Source organism: Mauremys reevesii, linkage group 1, assembly GCF_016161935.1.
Source record: "Mauremys reevesii isolate NIE-2019 linkage group 1, ASM1616193v1, whole genome shotgun sequence".
Taxonomy (NCBI): Eukaryota; Metazoa; Chordata; order Testudines; family Geoemydidae; genus Mauremys; species Mauremys reevesii.
In genome coordinates, this window is record NC_052623.1 from 2,937,693 (window position 1) to 2,959,536 (window position 21,844).

The following is a 21,844-nucleotide window of genomic DNA, read 5'->3' on the forward strand; positions in this document are numbered from 1 at the left end:
CCACTATACCCCACTCCCTTCCCAGAGCCGAGATACATCCAGGGAGTCCTGATAGGGTCTCTCTCTATATATACAGAGTTAGTGACAAGGGCAGGGCATTGGGGAGAAGACACACAGCAGGGATGAGGCTTGACAGAAGAGATGGGGCAAGACTGTAATTTCAGGCATTCAGCTAAGAGCAATTAGAAAGGTCACAACCCAGTGTAGTGTATGTAATCTGACTCCCCAGTTCATCACAATGACACAGCACAGTGAGTACAGGGAAGGGTTTACTGTCTCTTTGTCTCTCCAGGAAGTGATTCAGGGAAGAGGTCTCAGCATTATACACCAGCCAGCTCTGCACGGAGCTCAATCTGAGAGCCAGAGCACAAGCAGAAAACATTTAGGTCTCCTTATGAAAAAAAGAGCTGGAGCAGCCTGCCCCGGATCTGTTTGGTCCTCACCCCATAAATGATAGGGTGTATCATGGGGGGCACCAAAAGGTACACACTGGCAATGAGAACGAGGAAGTGCCGGGGCACATTGTGGCCAAACCGGTGTGTGAGAGAGGAGAAGAAATCCGGGATGTACAAAGCTGAGATGGCACAAAGGTGAGAGATGCAGGTTCCAAAAGTTTTGAGCCGGGCATCCTTTGTGGGGAGGCGGAAGATGGCCCGGAGGATCAGAGTATAGGACACGGCAATAAAAACCACGTCCATTCCGATCACAGAGAGAAGATCAAACAGGCCATAGTAACTACTGATGCGGATGTCAGCGCAGGCCAGCTTCACCACAGCTATATGCCCACAACAAAAGTGGGGGATGATATTGGTTCTGCAATATGGCCACCGCCTCGCCAGGAAGGGATAGGGTAATGTGATTATGCCACTACGCAGTACCATGGCCAGGCCTATCTTGGCCACAACAGAGTTTGTCAGGATGATGGAATGTCTCAGGGGATGGCAGATGGCCACGTAGCGATCCAAAGCCATGGCCACGAGGATTCCAGACTCCATTGCTGAGAAGCAGTGAATGAAATACATCTGGGTGAGGCAGGCATTGAAACTGATCTCCCTGGAATTGAACCAGAAGATGCTCAGCAGTTTGGGTAGGGTTGATGTGGACATGACCAAGTCGGTGACAGACAGCATGCAGAGGAAATAGAACATGGGCCCGTGGAGGCTGGGCTCCCTCTTCACGATGAACAGGATGGTGAAGTTCCCCAACACAGCTATGGCGTACATAGCACAGAAGGGGATGGAAATCCAGACATGGGCTGCCTCTAGGCCAGGAATGCCCAGCAGGATGAAGGTGGAGGGGTTTCTGAAGTCGGTTGTGTTCCAATCTGACATAGCGTAGAGGAGAACGTGTCCAACTCTGAGGCATAAGGGTGTCTTCTGCATTTAGCATATGACTTTCTGTGTGTTCCCAGGATCTCGGGTGATGGTCGCAGTAGAAATGCCTAAATGGAGAGACAACATTAATATGAGACACTCCATGCAGTAGTGGAGGCTGTTCTCATGGGAGAAGCAGATTGAGTGCTCTTCACACACTGAAAAATTACATTTTCATTATTCAGAGAGAATAACTATGAGCAATGACCCTACTAAATCCAATTCCATAATTTTATTATGCTGCTTGCGTTAATAATTCGTACATTTTGTGGTGGGGGAACCCTAAGAGGCACCAGTAGGAAACACAAGTGTGGATACTGGTTATCTATCATTGTTCCTTAATGCAATGAGAGCCAGGATAGGGAGTCCATACTGAGGGGAGTTCCCCATTCAACCAGTTGCTTGAAATCAGAGAGGGGGGGAAAAACAACCTTTTAGGAAGACATGTGCTGGGAGAAACATCCCAACTAGAACATACCTCAAGGAGAAGATCTGGGCCCCATTGATAGCAGCTCATGATAAACACTCGCTCATTCACAGCAAAGGACAAAACAAAACAATGTTCAGATCCCTAAGATAGGAGATGGAGAATAACATGTTTGCGATATGTGTTCAGTTTTGGTCACCCAATCTCTATTAAAGGTATAGCATATGTAAAAGGGATTTCCAAGAAAGGCTTTCAGAATGGGGGAGACTGACATATGCAAACAGCTGGAAGAGTCTGGGACTCTTTAGTTTGCACAAGAAACAAAGAAAAGAGCATATGATATAGGAGAGAAAAATAAAAAATGAAACTAATTTACATTCAAATGGACAGTTCCCAACCAATACTAAGGATAGACACTTAGTGCTCCAAGAGGACTAATTCCCCAAATCTGAGGAAAATTATCAGCAAAACTGATTGGGAGGAAAACTGTAAACAGAAAAATATGAATGAAAATTGGTAATTCTTTGATAACAGTTTATTAGATAGCGGAAATCTTATGATTCCACAGTCAACAAAGTGAATAACTTTGAGTAAAAATCCAGATCAGTGGAAAGTGAAGGCAGCAAGGGAGAGGGGGGAAGCAATATATAACAAGGAGGAAAAAGGGAAAATTTATCGCCAAGAACAGAAATTGGAAGTTACAAAAATTCATAAGGGATGTTATCCTTTTATGAGAGTACACGTTGGTTGATCAAGGGAAAAATACTGATACAATGAACCTTGATTTCTCAGAGGCATTTGATTTAGTAGGGGTAACTATTGAGTTGGTGAGCTGGAGCAGGGGAAGGATTTGACCTCTTCACATGGGATTGGTGAAACAAACTGAATCCAATTCTGGGGTCCAGATTGGAAAAAAGATGTACTTGACGAGAGTGCAAAAGTGAGTCACAAAAATGATTTGAGGATAGAGAAAAGGCCGGATCATTAGACTTTAATGTGTATATCTGTTCAACTTATCAAAAAGATGATCAAGAGGAGACTTTCATAGGAAGAAAATCACCGGTAGTAATGGGCTCTGTAATCTACCAGACAAAGGCTGAGTGAAAACGAAGGGCTGGAAGTGGAAGCCAGGCAAATTGCAGCTCAAAATTAGGGCCAAATATTTAGCACTGAGGTTGATTAACCATTGGGACACACTGTGAAGGGAATTTCTGGATTCTCCAATTCCCCATGTTGGCAGATCCAGACTGCACAGTTTTTTTGGAAGATCTGCTTGAAGGTTGTTTACACTAAAAATGCTACAGCCGTGATGACATAGCAATTCAATATAGACAATACTTACACAGATGGAAGGGTTTCTTCCCTCAGCACAGGTAATCCCCAAGAGGTGGTAGCTAGGTCGATGGAAGAATTCATCTCCTGCTGTCTACACCAGGGCACAGATTATCCAACAAGTTCTTGGAATGTTTTGGAGAGAATATTTTGTTCCGGGAGCTGGGGAAAGGTACTAGGAGAGAGACTGTTCTAGACTTGATTTTGGGGAAAAACAATAGATGACAGATGGCAGATTTTCAGAGAGACATTCATAAGGCCACAAGAGCAAACTATGCCCCTGAGTAGGAAAGAGAGGCTGTATGACAAGAGATCACAATGCCTTAACCAGAAGATCTTGAATGATCAAAAAAACAAAAAAAAGATCCAAGAAAAAGTGGAAACAAGGTCAAAATACAAAAGAGTAATATAAATAAATAATACATATTTATAAGGGCAAAATTAGAAAGGCCAAGGCACAAAATGAGATCAAACTAGATAGAGAAAGGATAACAAGAAAATATTCTACAGATACATTAGAAGCAAGGGGAAGACCAAGAACAGGGTAGGTCTGTTAATAAATGAAGGGGGAAAAACAAGAATAATAAATGTGGAAATGGTAGAGGTGCTTAATGACTTCTTTGTTTCAGTTTTCACCAAGACAGTTGTTGATGTTTAGATACCTAACATAGAGAATGACAGTGAAAATGGGATAGGTTCTGAGTCTAAAATAGGGAAAGAACAAGTGAAAAGTTACTTGGACAAGTTAGGTGTCTTCAAGTCAGCAGGGCATGAGGAAATAAGGGTAACCCAGGCAATTAAAGACCAGTCAGCTTCACTTCTGTACCAGGTAAGATAATGGAGCAAATAATTAAGGAATCAATTTGAAAATGTCTAGAAGATAATAAAGTGATAAGTGATAATCAGCATGGATTCGTCAAAAACAAAACATGCAAAACCAAAATGATAACTTTCTTTGACAAGGTAACAAGGCCTGTGGATGGATTGAAGCAGTAGATGTGGTATAGCAAGACGTTAGTACAGCTTTCGATATAGTCTTGCATGATCTTCTCATTAAGAAACTAGAGAAATAAAACCTAGATAGAGCTACTATACGGTGGATGCATAACTGGTTGGAAAATGATCCCAGAGAGTAGTTATCAATGGTTCACAGTGATGCTGGAAGGGCATAACAAGTTGCGTTCTGCAGGGATCAGTTCTGGGTCTGTTTTTTTTTCCGTGTCTTCATCAACGACTTAGATCATAGCATGGAGAGTACACTTATTAACATTGCAGATGATATCAAGTTGGGAGGGGTTGCAAGTCTTTGGGGAATCGGAGAAACATGCAAAATGATCTGGAAAAACTGGAGGAAAGGATCATTAGGGGTCTTGAATACACAACCTATGAGGAAAGACTGAAAGAGCTGCGTTTGTTTAGTCTGAATAAGAGAAGACTGAGGGGGGATATGATAACAGTTTTCAAATACCTAAAAGGTTGTTACAAGGAGGGCCAAAAACTGTTCTTAACCTCTGAAGAGAAGACAAGAAGCAATAGACTTAACTGCAGTAAGGGTGGTTTAGGTTGGATATTAGGAAAAATGTTTCAAAAAAGGCAAATGCTATGTTAGGTTATATTATCTGAAGTATAACATGGAAGTCATGGTACACATTCCTCAACTCGGATGTGGATTTGGTCTCAATTGGAGACTAAGACAAAACAAATCCTGCATCTTGTCAGGGCATAGACTAGCTGTCCTTCGCATTCCCTTTTAACTTTATGGCTCTGTCATGCTATGATGTAAAATCTTAGTGTAGACCCGGACATAGTCACACACACGTCTTTCGGCTAAATACACTGGTAACTGAGTGAAATTTAATGGGCCTGTGTTTTACAGGAGATCAGACTGGATGATCAAATGATCCCTTCTGACCTTAAACCCTGTGGATCTATTGTTAAAAAAAAGTAGACCACACATTTATATTTAATGTGTCTCATAACATGAACAAGGGAACATTTAGTTAAATTGAAAGTCTGAACATAAAATTGAGAAAAGGCAATTCCTACCATAATTCCTATTTGGCCTGTAGAACTCCTTGCTACCAACATTATTGGAACAAAGAGCATAGAAGGTTGGGATTCACAAATGGATTGGGCAGCTTAGGTTGTGCTGGTAGCATCACCTGTAGTTAAGGCTGTCTGACACCTTCCATTAGAAGACCTTATTTTCAGTTGCTTACAAGTTTGCCAGATTTTAGGTTTTTGGACTGAAATTTCCCATGTGGGGTCTCTGCTTCGAGAAGAATTTTTGAAAGTTTCAGGCATAACAGTTCAGCCGATTTCTCAGGAGAAAATATGTGGTACCCATGTTGAAAAATTCTCATTATTGTTCTAATGAGGAGCCCTAGCACCTCCAAGTTCTCCAGCAGATAAAAGTCAGGTAACAGCCCCTGTCCCTCTGCCCCATTAACAGACAGAGCCCCAAAATGCAAGAGGAGCATGTGACAGTGTCTGTGCATTAACACACAGTTGGCTCCTGATATCTGCGCTCAGTTCTTGCTTCAAAGGGAGTTTTGCCTCACTGGGGCCTGAGCAAAGTGCGGGCCGTGGTGTCAGAATTTGGCCTTGTACTGCACATCTATTAACATCTTTCATCCTGAAGGATTCACTGTGCCACTGAAATGCACCACCTGGGGCTGGAGTCCATCAGGCAGGACAAGCCGGGGTGCACAGAAAAGAGTGAGATTTTGGCCAGTGATTCTTTAGCAAACCCATCACTTATGGCAAGAGCCCTGGGATGTGTCGTAGTTGTGCAGGTAGGAAAGGACCAGAGACTTACTCTCTATCCCACCACACCCATGTTGCACAGGGTTTGTCAAGCAGGTGAGCTCCTCACCAAGAGATGGGTACCTGTGAATTCTGAGATGGAAGTGTCCTCCATAGGAATCCCCCTCAGGTATCCATGACCCACACTTCTCTCAAGCCAGCATCAGCAGCAGTATCCCAAAATGAGAGACAACACGGGGATGTGCACCATTTATAATATAGCCCTGTGCTGTCACAGTGGGGTTCGCTCAGCCTCTAGAGAAGAAGGGAGGCTCTGAATGTAAACAGGCTGTAGAGAAGCCTGTCTCCACTTCTGTGCTAATTATCCAGCTTTAGCAGCAAACAGTAATTAAGGAACCTTCCCAAAGGGAGATGAGAACTCCTGGGCTCTGTGCTGAGTCATAGAGGAATTGGCTGCTCTGTACATTTGTGTGTATGTATTTAAAAATTATAGCTGATGAGTAAGAAAACTAGGGATAATGCCTAACTCTCTGGAGGATCTGATGTCCTGTAAATTCTCAGGATAGATGGGTAGATAGTAGACAGAGAGACCTGGAGAATGATGACTAAGAGGAGACACGAGGACTTTTTCGCCTTCCTCCGCAGCATGGGGCAGGGGTCGCTTGCTGGAGGATTATCTGGTTATTGAAGTCTTTAAATCATGATTTGGAGACTTCAACAGCAGAGTTAAGGGAGAGAATTATTTCAGGAGGGGGTGGGTCAGCCTATGTGGCCTGAATCTTGCGGGAGGTCAGACTAGATGATCATAATGGTCCCTTCTGATCTTAAATTCTATGATTCTATGATTCTATGACTTACAGCAAATATATGGGGCTGTCACTAAGGGATCACAGATCAGTACACAAACCGGGACACAACCAGCTGCAATTACAGGAATGTTTTCACTAGCCATCCATGAAACAACAATAGAGAGTCTTCAACTAATTCCCCTCAGCTCCCCAGCCTAGGACTGACTGGTGTTGGAACCAAGCTTTGAAACAAAGGATAGAGTCACAGAATATTAAGGTTGGAAGAGCCCTCAGGAGGTTATCTAGTCCAACTCCCTGCTCAAAGCAGGACCAACCCCAACTAAATCATCCCAGCCAGGGCTTTGTCAAGCCTTACCTTAAAAACCTATAAGGAAGCAGATTCCACCACCTCCCTAGGTAACACATTCCAGTGCTTCACTACCCTACTAGTGAAATAGTTTTTCCTAATATCCAACCTAAACCTCCCCCACTGCAACTTGAGACCATTATTCCTTGTTCTGTCATCTGCCACCACTGAGAACAGCTGAGCTGCATCCTCTTTTGACCCCCCTTTCAAGTATTTGAAAGCAGCTATCAAATCCCCCCTCATTCTTCTCTTTGGTACAGATGTGGGGACCTGCCCGAGAAACTTTAAGCTTAACTACCAACTTAGATCTGGTTTTGCTGCCACCGCCCAAATTATTTAAGAGTTATTTGGGAAATACTGTCTATCTCCCCCACCAGAATATCTCCCTCCCAAGTACTATAACCCTTCCCGGGGTAGCCCTGAGAGACCCTCCACCAGTTCCCTGGTGAACACCGATCCAAACCCCTTGGATCTTAAAACAAGGAAAAATCAATCAGGTTTTTAAAAAGAAAGCTTTTAACTAAAGAAAGAAAGGTAAAAATCATCTCTGTAAATTCAGGAGGGAAAATATCTTTACAGGGGAATCAGATTCAAAGAGGCCAGAGGAACTCCCTCTAGCCTTAGGGTCACAGTTACAGCAAACAGAGGTAAAATTCTCTCAGCAAAAGGAACATTTACAATTTGAGAAAACAAAGATGAAACTAACACACCTTGCCTGGCTGTTACTTACAAGTTTGAAATATGAGAGACTTGTTCAGAAAGATTTGGGGAGACTGGATTGAGGTCCTGTCCCTCTTAGTCCCAAGAATGAACAACCCCCAAAACAAAAAGCACAAACAAAATCCTTCCCCTCACCAAGGTTTGAAAGTATCTTGTCCCCTTGTTGGTCCTTTGGGTCAGGTGTTAGCCAGGCTACCTGAGCTTCTTCACCCTTTACAGGTAAAAGGATTTTGGTGTCTCTGGCCAGGAGGGATTTTATAGTATTGTACTCAGGAGGGCTGTTCCCTTCCCTTTATAGTTATGACACAGGGTGAAATGGATTTATTTGGGTTTAGACCCCATTGGAAGTTGGGCATCTGAGTGCTAAAGACAGGAACATTTCTGTGAGCTGCTTTCAGATAAACCTGCAGCTTTGGGGCGAGTAATTCAGACCCTGGGTATGTGTTGGAGCAGACGGGAGTGTCTGGCTCAGCAAGACAGGGTGCTGGGGTCCTGAGCTGGCAAGGAAGGCAGGGGTAGAAGTAGTCTTGGCACATCGGGTGGCAGCTCCCAAGGGGGGGTTCTGTGATCCAACCTGTCACAAAGGGAAATATTAATTTTTAGAGTCCTTGTGGGCTTCCACCTTCTGCACTCGAAGTGCCAGCATGGGGATTCAGCCTTGACAGCAGTAATGCAAGAAATGGACAAACCTGTATCCTGTAAGGCATTAGCTTCAGCTAATTAGCATACAGCTTGAAGCCTACAAACTTTCAACTGATAAACTTTAAAAAAGATACACGGCCCCGCAGAAAATCTCAACTATCTGGGGAGCTGAAAATAGAGTTTAAGGTGAAGTTCGGACCACGGGTACATGATTCAAACACAGAAGTGTCCTGGAAATGAACTGACATACATAACAGGTATATGAGATACATCTCAGGCTAGCCTGCTTGCTTGCTGATATAGCTTTTCTTATACATTTCTTATGGGTTTGATTCTTTGTTTCATTATAATAGGTTTATAGGTCTATATGATAGTATATTTTGGCTGTAACACCAGGGACCTGCAGGCCACATCCTGTATGGTGAGCTAAGGCAAAGTTAGGATACATATGTTTCGGACCTTTCACCAAGCTAGATGGTGATGAGCTAAAGTATAAGGTCCATATTAATCATAGAATCATAGAATCATAGAATTCAAGATCAGAAGGGACCATTATGATCATCTAGTCTGACCTCCTGCAAGATGCAGGCCACATAAGCCGATCCACCCACTCCTGAAATAATTCTCTCCCTTGACTCTGCTGTTGAAGGCTCCAAATCATGATTTAAAGACTTCAAGTAGAAGATAATCTACCAGCAAGCGACCCCTGCCCCATGCTGCGGAGGAAGGCGAAAAACCTCCAGGGTCACTGCCAATCTACCCTGGAGGAAAATTCCTTCCCGACCCCAAATATGGCGATCAGCTGAACCCCGAGCATGCGGGCAAGACTCTCCAGCCAGACCCTCTGGAAAAGGCTAACAATATCCCAACATTGACCCTTTGTACTAATTACCAGTGTGGCACGTTATTGACCTATTAACTAAAACCCGTTATCCTATCATACCATCCCCTCCATAAATTTATCCAGCTTAATCTTAAAGTCATGGAGGTCCTTCACCCCCACCGTTTCCCTCGGTAGGCTGTTCCAGAATTGCACTCCTCTGATGGTTAGAAACCTTCGTCTAATTTCAAGCCTAAATTTCCCGACTGACAATTTATATCCATTTGTCCTCGTGTCCACATTAGCACTGAGCTGAAATAATTCCTCTCCTTCCCTGGTATTTACCCCTCTGATATATTTAAAGAAAGCAATCACATCTCCTCTTATCCTTCTTTTGGTTAAGGAAAACAAACCGAGCTCCTCAAGTCTCCTTTCATACGACAGGCTTTCCATTCCTCAGATCATTCTAGTGGCCCTTCTTTGTACCCGTTCCAGTTTGAATTCATCCTTCTTAAACATGGGAGACCAAAACTGCACACAGTACTCCAAATGAGGTCTCACCAACGCCTTATATAACGGGACTAGCACCTCCTTATCTCTACTAGAAATACCTCGCCTAATGCATCCCAAGACCGCATTAGCTTTTTTAACGGCCACATCACATTGCCTACTCATAGTCATCCTACGATCAATCAGGACTCCTAGGTCCGTCTCCTCCTCCGTTACTTCCAACTGGTGCGTCCCCAGCTTATAACTAACATTCTTGTTAGTCATCCCTAAATGCATAACCTTACACTTCTCATTATTGAATTTCATCCTGTTACTAATACTCCAGTTTACAAGGTCATCCAAATCTCCCTGGAGGATATCCCGATCCTTTTCCGAATTGGCAATACCTCCCAACTTGGTGTCATCCGCAAACTTTATCAGCCCACTCCTACTTTTGGTTCCGAGGTCAGCAATAAATAGATTGAATAAAATCGGACCCAAAACCGAACCCTGAGGAACTCCACTGGTAACCTCCCTCCAACCTGACAGATCACCCTTCAATACGACCCGCTGCAGTCTCCCCTTTAACCAGCTCCTTATCCACCTCTGGATTTTCATTTCGATCCCCATCTTTTCCAATTTAACCAGTAATTCCTCATGCGGTACCGTATCAAACGCCTTACTGAAATCAAGATATATTAGATCCACCGCATTTCCCTTGTCTAAAAAATCTGTTACTTTCTCAAAGAAGGAGATCAGGTTGGTTTGGCATGATCTATCTTTCGTAAAACCATGCTGTAATTTGTCCCAGTTGCCATCGGCCTCAAAGTCCGTAACCACTCTCTCCTTTGAAATTTTTTCCATGGCTTTGCATACTACAGATGTTAAACTAACAGGCCTGTAGTTACCCGGGTCACTTTTTTCCCCCTTCTTGAATATAGGCACTATATTAGCTAATCTCCAGTCAAACGGTACAACCCCCGAGTTTAGAGATTTATTAAAAATCATCGCTAACAGGCTTTCAATTTCACTCACCAATTCTCTTAATATTCTAGGATGAAGATTATCCGGGCCCCCCGATTTACTTCCATTAAGCTGTTCAAGTTTGGCTTCTACCTCAGATACCGTAATGTCTACCCCCATATCTTCATTCCCATCAGTCCCTCTACCACTACTCCTTAGCCCTTCATTAGCCTCATTAAAGACCGAGGCAAAATATTCGTTCAGATATCGTGCCATGCCAAGATTATCCCTAATCTCCACTCCGTTTAAAGTTTTAAGCGGTCCCACTTCTTCCTTCTTGGTTTTCTTCCTATTTATATGGCTAAAAAACCTTTTGCTATTGGTTTTAATTCCCTTCGCAAGGTCCATCTCCACCCGGCTTTTTGCCTTTCTCACTGCTTCCCTACACCCTCTGACCGCAATAAGGTAGGTTTCTTTGCTGATCCCTCCCATTTTCCACTCCTTATATGCTTTCTGTTTTTTCTTAATTACCCCTCTGAGACGCTTGCTCATCCAGCTCGGTCTAAAACTGCTACCTACGAACCGTTTTCCCTTTCTCGGGATACATGCCTCTGACAGCTCCTGCAACTTCAACCTGAAGTAACCCCAGGCGTCTTCCGCCTTTAGATCCCTAAATATGTTAGTCCAATCCACTTCCCTAACTAGTCGCCTTAATTTAGTAAAGTTAGCCCTTTTGAAATCGTAAACCTTAGTCTCAGATGCAATTTTGTTTATCCTTCCATTTATTTTGAAACGAATTAGCTCATGATCACTCGAGCCAAGGTTGTCCCCTACAACTATTTCCTCAACAAGGTCCTCGTTACTCACCAAAATCAGATCTAAAAGGGCATCCCCCCTCGCCAGGTCAGCAACTACTTCATGAAGGAATTCATCAGCTATCACGTCTAGGAAAAGCTGAGCCCTATTATTATTACTAGCATTTGTTTCCCAATCTATATCTGGGAAGTTAAAGTCTCCCATGATCATACAGTTCCTATTAGTGTTTACCTCCTTAAAAACATTAAAGAGCTCTCTATCCATATCCAGGCTAGATCCCGGCGGTCTATAGCACACCCCAATCACTATCCCAGGGGACGCTATAGTAGTTTTCTTCCCCAATGTGACCATTGCCCAAACAGACTCCGTATTATCCATTGCATTGCTAGTTATTTCGTTACATTTCACCTCATTATTGACATACAGTGCTACTCCCCCACCTTTACCTTTGTTTCGGTCTTTCCTAAACAGCACATACCCTTCCATACCTGTACTCCAGTCATGGCTACCGTTCCACCATGTTTCGGTTATTCCTACGATATCCAGTTTCAATTCTTGGACCAGGAGCTCTAGTTCCTCCATTTTGTTACCTAAGCTTCTCGCATTGGTGGACAAACATCCTAATCTTTGCTGTTTGGCTCCTCTCACCCTTTTTACAGTACCACCAGTATGACCTATCGGTCTAGTATCCATCCCCCTCCTCTTTCTTATGCCTAACCCTCCCCCTCTGTCTATATCTGTTGTTATCCTGGTGTTCTCTCTCTCAATGTATAAATTTGGCGTGGAGAGTACCTGGACCTCTCCCAACCGTCTCCCCCCAATTTCTAGTTTAAAGCTCTTTTAATCAGATGAGCCAGCCTCCCTCCTAGAAGTCTATTTCCTTCCCTACTTAGGTGGAGCCCATCCCGTGAGAACAGTTCTCTGTCCCCGAAAGCCTCCCAGTGCCAATACATCCCAAAGCCCTCCTTGTAACACCACTCCCTCAGCCAACTATTTATCGTCACAATCCTGTCACCCCTTTGGCGCCCTTCCCTAAGGCTGTGTCCTTTAAAATACAGGATGCTTTGAAGTAGGTTGGCAGTAGGATGGGCTTTCCTAAATCCATAGTCTTTTAAACTTAACAGGTACACTACAACTTGGAACTTGGGAAGAACTGAAAGAACCGCTTAGGACAAAAATAACAAATGCAATACCAAACCACAAAACGGCCATGGTAACAAACTGACATCTATGATAATAAGTTAAAATCATTAATATACTAACCTTTAGGAAAAAGACACCCCAACATTAGTAAGATGAGGAAATACAAACACAGAAAAGAGAAAAAATCCCCAACTGAATATGCATCAAACAGAATCACATCAGCGTAACATATTGTAAAAGTGGCATTACAGCCTAGGGCCGGTAGGAGAAGGAGATGTCATCCTTAGGAGGTGTCAGAATGATGGCCACTGGCAATGATGGGGAGCGTGATGGTAATGTGGAAGATGATGGCCAACATTTCAGGTTGTTCTACAGGAGAAGGTGTGAGTATATGGATGTGCAGATGTACATTCAGTAGTATCTCTATCTACCTTACTGAGCTGGGGTATTTGTCAGCCACACTGCTAAAACTCTGCAGAGAATTGTATAGGTCATCAAGGGCCCCAGCAAAGTACCAACAGGACACTAATTTTACATTTGTTACATCCAGACACGGGTATTTTAAGTGTGGGCACCGGTGACCCTAAAAATAGTGTTTCCCCTGTTATGTTGTATTTGTTGACTGTTTAATATAATTGTTGTGTTGAATATATTTTTATGTGTTGTGTTATTTCTTGGAAGTCTCCAACTATCTGGCAAGTAAGTGGGGATTCCTCTGTAGTTAGAATTTTCCACCCAAGCTGCCCTGGTGACCCTGCCAGGAAGGAGCGAGGGGGGTGGAGGCACCGCCAACTAATTTCATAACAAAAAAGATTCACCCGACTGAGTGGGTGGCGGGATCCAAAAGAACCCAGACCTGTCCATCAGAACCTGTAAGTGGATTGCCAGTAAAGGAGGTAATCAGGTGGAGAGGGGCGCTACATTGGAGGCACCGCTGGGATCCCACCTTTTAAACTCAGACCTTATATACACCCCTGCTGTCTTCCTGGGAAATTAAGTAAATTCCCAGTATGGATTACCAGAAGAGGCTTGTGACCTGGTGTGAGCTGGAGGGGCTGACCCTGAACGCCACTTCCTGCTCACGAATGTACCCACTGAGTGGGACATTAGAAAAATTGAAGAGGAGATTGCTAATGTTAAAGAATGGGGAACCTGTGTGATTCGGAGTCAGATGCATGCAAAAGGGGAAGCTACTTTATCCCGTCTTGTAGGGAGCAAGATTATACTGTCTACTGTGGTTACTCCCCATGCAATTCTGCCAGATGGAGAGAAGGATGAATGGAAGGTGACCATGCAAGCACAATCACATTTTCCCTCCCCATCTGCCCCACCATCTGAAACTATCAATTTTCAGTCCAAATTGGGAGACTTTCTTAGGCAGGAAGGGAAGACCATGACTGAATTAAGGACTCTTTTGGGAAATAGTCCTGTGCCTCCCTCCAGTTCTACGGACCAAATAATTTTTGCTATGGGACAAGCAATAGGGGAGTCCATAAAGACAGCATATGAATCGGGTCCTTACAGAAAGCTGAAGTTCTTTTCAGGTATTAAACCAGTGCCTGTAGGGTAAGATGACTATGACACTTGGAGGCATCAACTAAATCAGGTGATGCAGGAATGGCAATGTAGTGAGGCTGAAAAGAGGAAACTTGTTGCAGAAAGCCTGCGAGGACCTGCAGGGAATGTAATCTGTGCATTAAAGGCCAGCAAGCCGGTTGCCACTGTTGATGACTATCTCTCAGCAATGGAGGATGCCTTTGGGAGCCTAGAGACAGGGGAAGACCTCTACTTTCAATTTCGTTCCTGTTACCAACAGCCAGGTGAAAAACTATCTTCCTATCTTCACAGATTGGAACTGTCCCTTCAGCTGTGCATTCACCGTAAAGGCACTGAGAGGAGCAAGGAACACCGAGTGTGACTAGGACAGGTCATACGAGGTGCCATTTATGACTTACTAATTATGAAATTGAAACTCGTGGACCGATTGGACAGCCCTCCAGAATTCCAAAAATTGCTGCGAGAAGTCCGAGAGGAGGAGGAAAAGAGAACTGTTAGAGAGAGGAATAAGATCTCATTGAGCAGGACTGTTGCTCCTAACAAGCTGAAGGATGACTCTTGCCTGTCCACCACTGAGGACCTCCAGCAATAGCTTAAAACCCTGACAGCACAGCTCACTGAATTTATGACAAGTAAGATGCCTCAGGGGTCACCTAGCGAAATTCTTCCACCACCTTTGATGGAAAGGAAGTACCCTCCTTTTTGCCCAGGGAGAGAGGACACCAACAGAGAACCTGTAGAGAAGACCTTGGTGACCTTCCCAAGGAACAAGAGATTCTGCTACCGATGTGGTGAGGATGGGCACATTTCCACCCAGTGTGACAACCCGAGGAACGAAGAGAAAGTAGCACAACGAAAAAGGAAGCATACTGGGAGCCGTCACAGGCAGAGCTCCACTAAGTTGTGCTATGAACAGCCTTCCTGGAGCCCATTCCCAGAGGGATTGATAGGCCCAGCAGCAGTAGTTAATGTGACGGTGGAAGGAATTCCTTGTAGGGCCCTGCTGGACAGTGGATCTCAGGTCACCATTATTACTAGAGAATTCCATCGGCAATTCCTGCCTCAAGTGAAGATCTATCCTCTAGAGGGACTGGCAATATGGGGCCTTAGCAATGTTAGTTATCCGTACGATGGGAATGTACTAGTGACTCTAAGTTTTCCTGCAGAACTGGCTGGATGTCTCCAGGAATGTGATATTCTGGCTTTGATTTGTCCTGAGACGCAAAATTCTGATGGCATTCCCATATTGATTGGAACCAACAGCAACATGTTCCAGTCTTTGTGGTCATTTGGGCCAGAAGACCCCAGGCATGGTTTGCCCTCCAGGGCGAGGGCCGAACCTGGGCAAATCCAGGATGTATTATGACCATGATAGCTCTGTCGATGACTCACTAGGGAATGTTTGTAAGAGTATCCAAAGCTGTTTTGTCCATACCCCCACGTGGTGAGATTGACTTGAGAGGAAAACTTGAGAAGCACAGTTGCAGCCTTCCTCCTACAGTGATGATGGAGCCTTCTGATGGAGATAACCTCCCTAGTGGTCTGATGGTTCAGAGAGGTTTATTATCCTTACCACAAATGGAGGAAGCTGGCATTGTGGTAAGAGTAAGAAACAAAACCAACCATCCCATAGCCATCAGGAAAGGAATGGTGTTGGCACGATTGTATAGGGTAGAGAGTGTTGTGAGCCCTGCAACTGCATCCAGAAAGACCAGTAAGGCATTGGATCCTGATCTTTTTAATTTTGGTGATTCTCCTGTATCTTCCAGTTGGAAAGACCGATTGAAAAAACAGCTAAGTGAGAGACCTAATGTGTTTTCCACTGAGGAATGGGATGTGGGGTGTGCCATTAACGTGGAACACACCATTCGTTTGGCAGATGGCAGGCCTTTTAGGGAGAGGTCCCGAAGACTGGCACCTGCAGACATTGAGGATGTGTGAAAGCATATCCACGAACTATTGGAAGCAGGAATAATTTCTGAATCACGTATCCCCTATGCATCCCCCATTGTAGTGGTGCGAAAGAAAAATGGGACTGTGCGCATGTGTGTGGACTATCGCACACTGAATAAAAGGACCATCCCAGATCAATACACTGTACCCAGGGTAGATGATGCCTTAGCTTGCCTAGCAGGAAGCAGATGGTTCTTAGATTTACGAAGCGGCTACTACCAGATCCTGATGAGCTCTGAAGACAAAGAGAAAACAGCTTTCATTTGCCCTTTGGGATTCTACCAGTTTGAGAGGCTGCCCCCAGGTATCTAGCTCAGTGGTTTGAGCATTGGCCTGCTAAACGCAGGGTTATAAGTTCAATCCTGGATGGGGCCACTTAGGAATCTGGGGCAAAAATCAGTACTTGGTCCTGCTAGTGAAGGAGGGGGCTGGACTTGATGACTTTTCAAGGTCCCTTCCAGTTCTAGGAGATTGGTATATCTCTTATTATTATTATTATTACATTCCAGCGTTTGATGGAAAAGACGGTGGGGGATATGAATTTATTAGAAGTGCTGGTGTATTTGGATGACTTAATTGTTTTGGGGAAGACTCTGGAAGAGCATGAAGCTCAACTAATGAAAGTGTTAGACCACTTGGAAGCTAGTGGGTTGAAACTGTCACTTGATAAATGTCAATTTTGTCAGACCCCAGTAAAATATGTAGGCCATATTGTGTCGGCAGAAGGTGTGGCGACTGACTCAGAGAAGATTGAGGCATTAACCACCTGGCCTATACCCAAAGACCTGAAAGCTTTACAGTCTTTCCTAGGCTTCTGTGGATATTACCGCCGATTTGTAAAAAATTACTCCTTCATTGTGAGACCACTCACCAATTTGACAAGGGGCTACCCCCCAACGTGGAAGAGATCACCTCAACATAAGCTTGCGAGTCCTCCTGAGAGGTATTTCAAGGTGAATGAGCCCTTTGGGGACCGTTGGACCAAGGAATGCAACCACGCTTTCTATACCCTTATTGAGAAACTCACTACTGCACCAGTATTAACCTTTGCAGATCCTACCAAGCCCTATGAACTTCACATAGATGCCAGTCTTGATGGATTAGGAGCAGTTCTCTATCAAAATCATGAGAATCAATGGAAACCCGTGGCCTTTGTCAGTTGAGGGCTGACTGCATCGGAAAGACACTATTCCGTGCACAAACTTGAGTTTTTAGCTCTCAAATGGGCTGTTGTGGACAAACTTCATGATTATTTGTACGGAGCGACCTTTGTAGTAAAAACCGATAATAACCCACTTACTTATGTGCAGACCACAGCTAAACTAGATGCTACTGGTCAGCGATGGATGGCTGCCTTGGCTGCTTATGACTTTAAGCTGCAGTACCGTTCGGGTCAAACCAATGCAGATGAAGATGCATTGTCCCGTCGCCCTCATAACTCATTTCAGAAAGAGTCTGAGTGGATGGAAATACCGTCTCCTGCTATTCATGCCACCTGCAAGACCGTAATAGAAAACTGCAGTCCCCTTATGTAAATGAGGAAAGATATGCTGATACACTGGGAGTATCTGACAAGGCTATACCTACACTTTATGCCAACCTCATTGGGCTAAAGACTTTTGAATTGCCCCAGTTAACTCCAACTGAATTGAGAAGAGCTCAGTGGAAAGATTCAGACATTAGGCCTGTGCTGGAAGCTGTGGAAAAGGGTGAGAAATGCATCTCCAAGGCTAACTTCCCCCCCAGCACAATTCTTCTCTTAAAAGAAGAATCATTTAGTGATCAACAAAGGCTTGTTATTCCAGACCATCCAGACTATAAGGGGCCATGTGCGAAAACAACTGGTCTTACCCCGAGAATACCAGGAGATGGTGTTGAAGTCTTTGCACGATGACCATGGTCACTTGGGGGTAGACAAGACTTTGGAATTGGTCAGAGACCGGTTTTATTGGCCCAAAATGATGGCATCTGTGGAAAACCACTGCAACTGGTGCTCTCGGTGTGTTAAGCGGAAGACCCTGCCAAAAAGGGCAGCGTCTATGGTGAACATCATTACAGATGCACCCATGCAATTGGTGTGCATTGACTTTTTGTCATTGGAGCCTGATAGAAAAAAACACTCCAGTATACTGGTAATTACTGACCATTTTACAAGGTATTCCCAAGCATATCCCACAAAAGACCAAAAAGCTAGTACAGTGGCCAAAATTTTATGGGACAAATTCTTTATACATTATGATTTCCCTGCCCGAATCCATTCTGACCAGGGAAGAGATTTTCAAAGCAGACTAATTCACGAACTGACAAAAAGCTTAGGAATAAGGAAGTCCAGAACCACTCCTTACCATCCTCAGGGAGATCCACAACCGGAGAGATTCAACCGGACTTTGCTAAACATGTTGGGAACTCTGCATCCATCCCAAAAGACCAGATGGAGTGAGCATGTCAGTTACCTTGTGCATGCTTATAACTGCACTAAAAATGAGTCCACTGGATTTTCGCCTTATTATTTAATGTTTGGTAGAGAAGCAAGGCTACCGATTGACTTATGTTTTGGGATATCCTCTGATGAAGCTAGCGAAACAACTTATCTCCAGTACATTCAAAATCTTAGACGTGACTTGCGGGAAGCTTACAAACTGGCCTCCCAAGCAGCCAGGAAAAGCAACCTTGCCAACAAGCAGAAATATGATAGTCGGGTCCGTGAACAGGATCTGTAGGTAGGAGACAGAGTCTTAATCCGAAATCTAGGTCTCACTGGAAAGCACAAATTAGCTGACCGGTGGAATGGAGACGTCTACATAGTGGTTGATAAGCTACCAGACTTGCCTGTATACCGCCTTAGGATGGAAAATGGAAAAAAATGTTTGTAAGACTATTCACCGAAACCACCTCTTGCCAGTGGGGCAGTTAATAGGTGAAGAGAACAATAGTGAATGTGGTCCCTCCCGGTGACCCATTACTCGCTCTAGACTAAGGAAGCAAGTTTCTGCAGAAAGAAGCCTTCCTGCACAACTTGAATCTGCTGAGGAGGCAGACAGCGAGTCTTTAACCTCCCTTGGAGAAAATAATCCTCATTCACAAAGTAGCAGTGAGGAGGAATTCTTCCCCTATTATCCAACACCTTCTAAGCTTCATGAGCTGTTACCTGAGGTAGAAACTATTAAAGAGGGAGAATCTGGGCCTCCTCTAGCTCAAATTCTTAACCCTGAAGCTGCACCATTTGTCCCCCATCAGTCAACAATGCAGCACGATAACCCCTGCCTGCTGGCACCGCCTGAAGAGGCAAGTGGGTTACCAGCTAGTATGGTTCCACCTCTAGAGGATGTGGGAGAAGCCATGCAACCTGCAGAGAGGGAAATCATTGATTGTCCTGCAGCCATTACTGCTGAGAGCCCTGAGAATGAAGAAGCTCCTGTACTTCGACATTCAGAATGAGAGCGGAAACCTGTATAGAAAATAAACATTGCTTAGTGGACAATAAATGTCATTTACCAACAAGTAGGTATTGCCATGTCCACATACAATATTAATTTAAAATAACATGAAATTGTTATTCAATGTACATTAAGAACATTCTTACTATATTGAAATAAATGACTTAACCTTGGAGTCTCCATTGTTAACTATCAGACAGAAACAATAATAGGCCACCCGCACCCATCTGTTTACTAAGTGCAAAGGGGGAGTGTAACCCCCAAGGAGATTACATAGATTCCTGGAGCTCTGTCTGCTGGCAGCTCAGGGAGGAGGAGCCAAGGCAAACTCAGAGTCTGCCCAGCAACCAATAGGGAGTGGAGATGCCCCTCCCAGGGAGTGGAAGAGAGGGGAGAAGCCATTTTTGAGGGGAGGCTGGAGCCAGCCAGGGCAAGGGCCGAACTGGCTGTGTGGGGAGCTGGTGAGTCCCAGGCCTGCAGGCAGGTTCCCCCTGAGAACTGGCCTCTAGGGACCTGACCGCAGATCCCTCAGCTGGGTTTTCCTTCCCCACGGATGATTCCCAATTGTTACATTTGCTGAGAAATTTCCCCAGCCAGGCTGGGTTCACCTCCAGCTCCCCTGGTGAGACCAGTCCCCACATGGTCAGCGCTGTTAGTCCAGGGCTGATTCCTGCCTGAGGAGGATCCCTGCCAGTGGACAGCAGCCCCTGGAATCGTCCAGCGTCATCCTCAACCCTGAAGATCATTTGTGGAGTTCGTGAGTGCCTTGTCTTTAGTTAGTTAGTCAGGGAATTTGTTTTGGGGACCCTCTACTCCCTGAACTGTGTCCTCAAGCCAGGGAGTGAGGGTTTGAGGATTCTATAATCTACCGCTTATTACACCTGTGGAGGGATTCACCACCTCCTCCCACTTGTGGGTCTTTTGGGCTGTACTGAACCCAGTCAGCCGCACTGCTACACCTCTGCAGAGAATTGTATAGGTCATCAAGGGCCCCAGCAAGGTACGCGTACCAACAGGACACTAGTTTTACATTTGTTACATCCAGACACGGGTATTTTAAGTGTGGGCACCGGTGACCCTAAAAATAGTGTTTCCCCTGTTATGTTGTATTTGTTGCCTGTTTAATATAATTGTTGTGTTGAATATATTTTTATGTGTTGTGCTATTTCTTGGAAGTCTCCAACTATCTGGCAAGTAAGTGGGGATTCCTCTGTAGTTAGAATTTTCCGCCCAAGCTGCCCTGGTGACCCTGCCAGGAAGGAGCGAGGGGGGCGGAGGCACCGCCAACTAATTTTATAACCAAAAGAGGAAAAAAGATTCACCCTACTGAGTGGGTGGCGGGATCCAAAAGAACCCAGACCCGTCCATCAGAACCTGTAAGCGGATTGCCAGTAAAGGAGGTAATCAGGTGGAGAGGGGAGCTACAAATACAAGTCTATATTTCAAAGCTCTGGCCTTCTTAATCTGGGTCAATAGCCTGCAAGTTCCTTAACATTTTCTGGCCATGTGTCACACAACTCCTTTTGCAAGGCCTGGGGCTGTTTGCTTTAGCGATCACGTGACCCAAAAAGAGAGACTGGAACCAGAGTGGGCCCAAGGGGAGCTCTGGGAAGGGTGGGCTGAAGCAATTGGAGAGTCTGGGGGAGCCGAGCCAAAGCTAGTGTCAGGGCCTTGGTGCTTGGCTCGCAGGGGGAGGCACTAGAACGGAAGCTGCACTGCGGGGGTGGGCCTGGAAACCCAGAGCCAGAGGCAGGGCCTGAACAGTGCTGGGACTCCAAATCACAGGGGTCTTGTTTGTGGGCCCCAAACACACTCGGCCAGGGAGTGTCCAGCTGCACGAGCTTGAGCGGGCCTGCGACAGCAAACCTGGAGCTGCTCCACAGATGTGGAAGGGGAGTGGGCCTGGCCAGGGAGGTTCCACAAGATATGTTCTTCACCTCTCATTCCAGAACTGATCCAGCCGGGCTTCCCTGAGGGAAATGTTCCTGGAACACACGGTTTGGGGTCAGGGGGAGAGTTTGTGTCTCCCTTGGAAAGTGCTCCCCAGAACGGCAGAGACAGGGAGTCCCTGTTCCAGTGGGTTTCATCTCATCTCTCTCTCTGTCTTCTGGTGCATTTAGGTCCAGCTCTCCCTCTCTCTTTTGTAACTCACCCACCCACAAACTTGCCTCCCTCTCTCTGTCACTTTTAAGTCCCTAGCAATTACCAACTAGCTGCCAGCAGCTGTGGTAGCCTATAGTCTAGCTTACTT

The 21,844-nt window shown here is 44.9% G+C and overlaps 1 protein-coding gene across 1 annotated transcript; it reads right to left on the minus strand.

Moving 5' to 3' along the window:
• Window positions 1-392: 392 nt before the first annotated feature.
• On the minus strand, window positions 393-1,331 carry LOC120397783 (olfactory receptor 52E4-like). Its single transcript, XM_039524280.1, has one exon. It carries the CDS (start codon window positions 1,329-1,331, stop codon window positions 393-395), a length of 939 nt encoding a protein of 312 aa, XP_039380214.1.
• Between the last annotated feature and the right edge of the window lie 20,513 nt (window positions 1,332-21,844).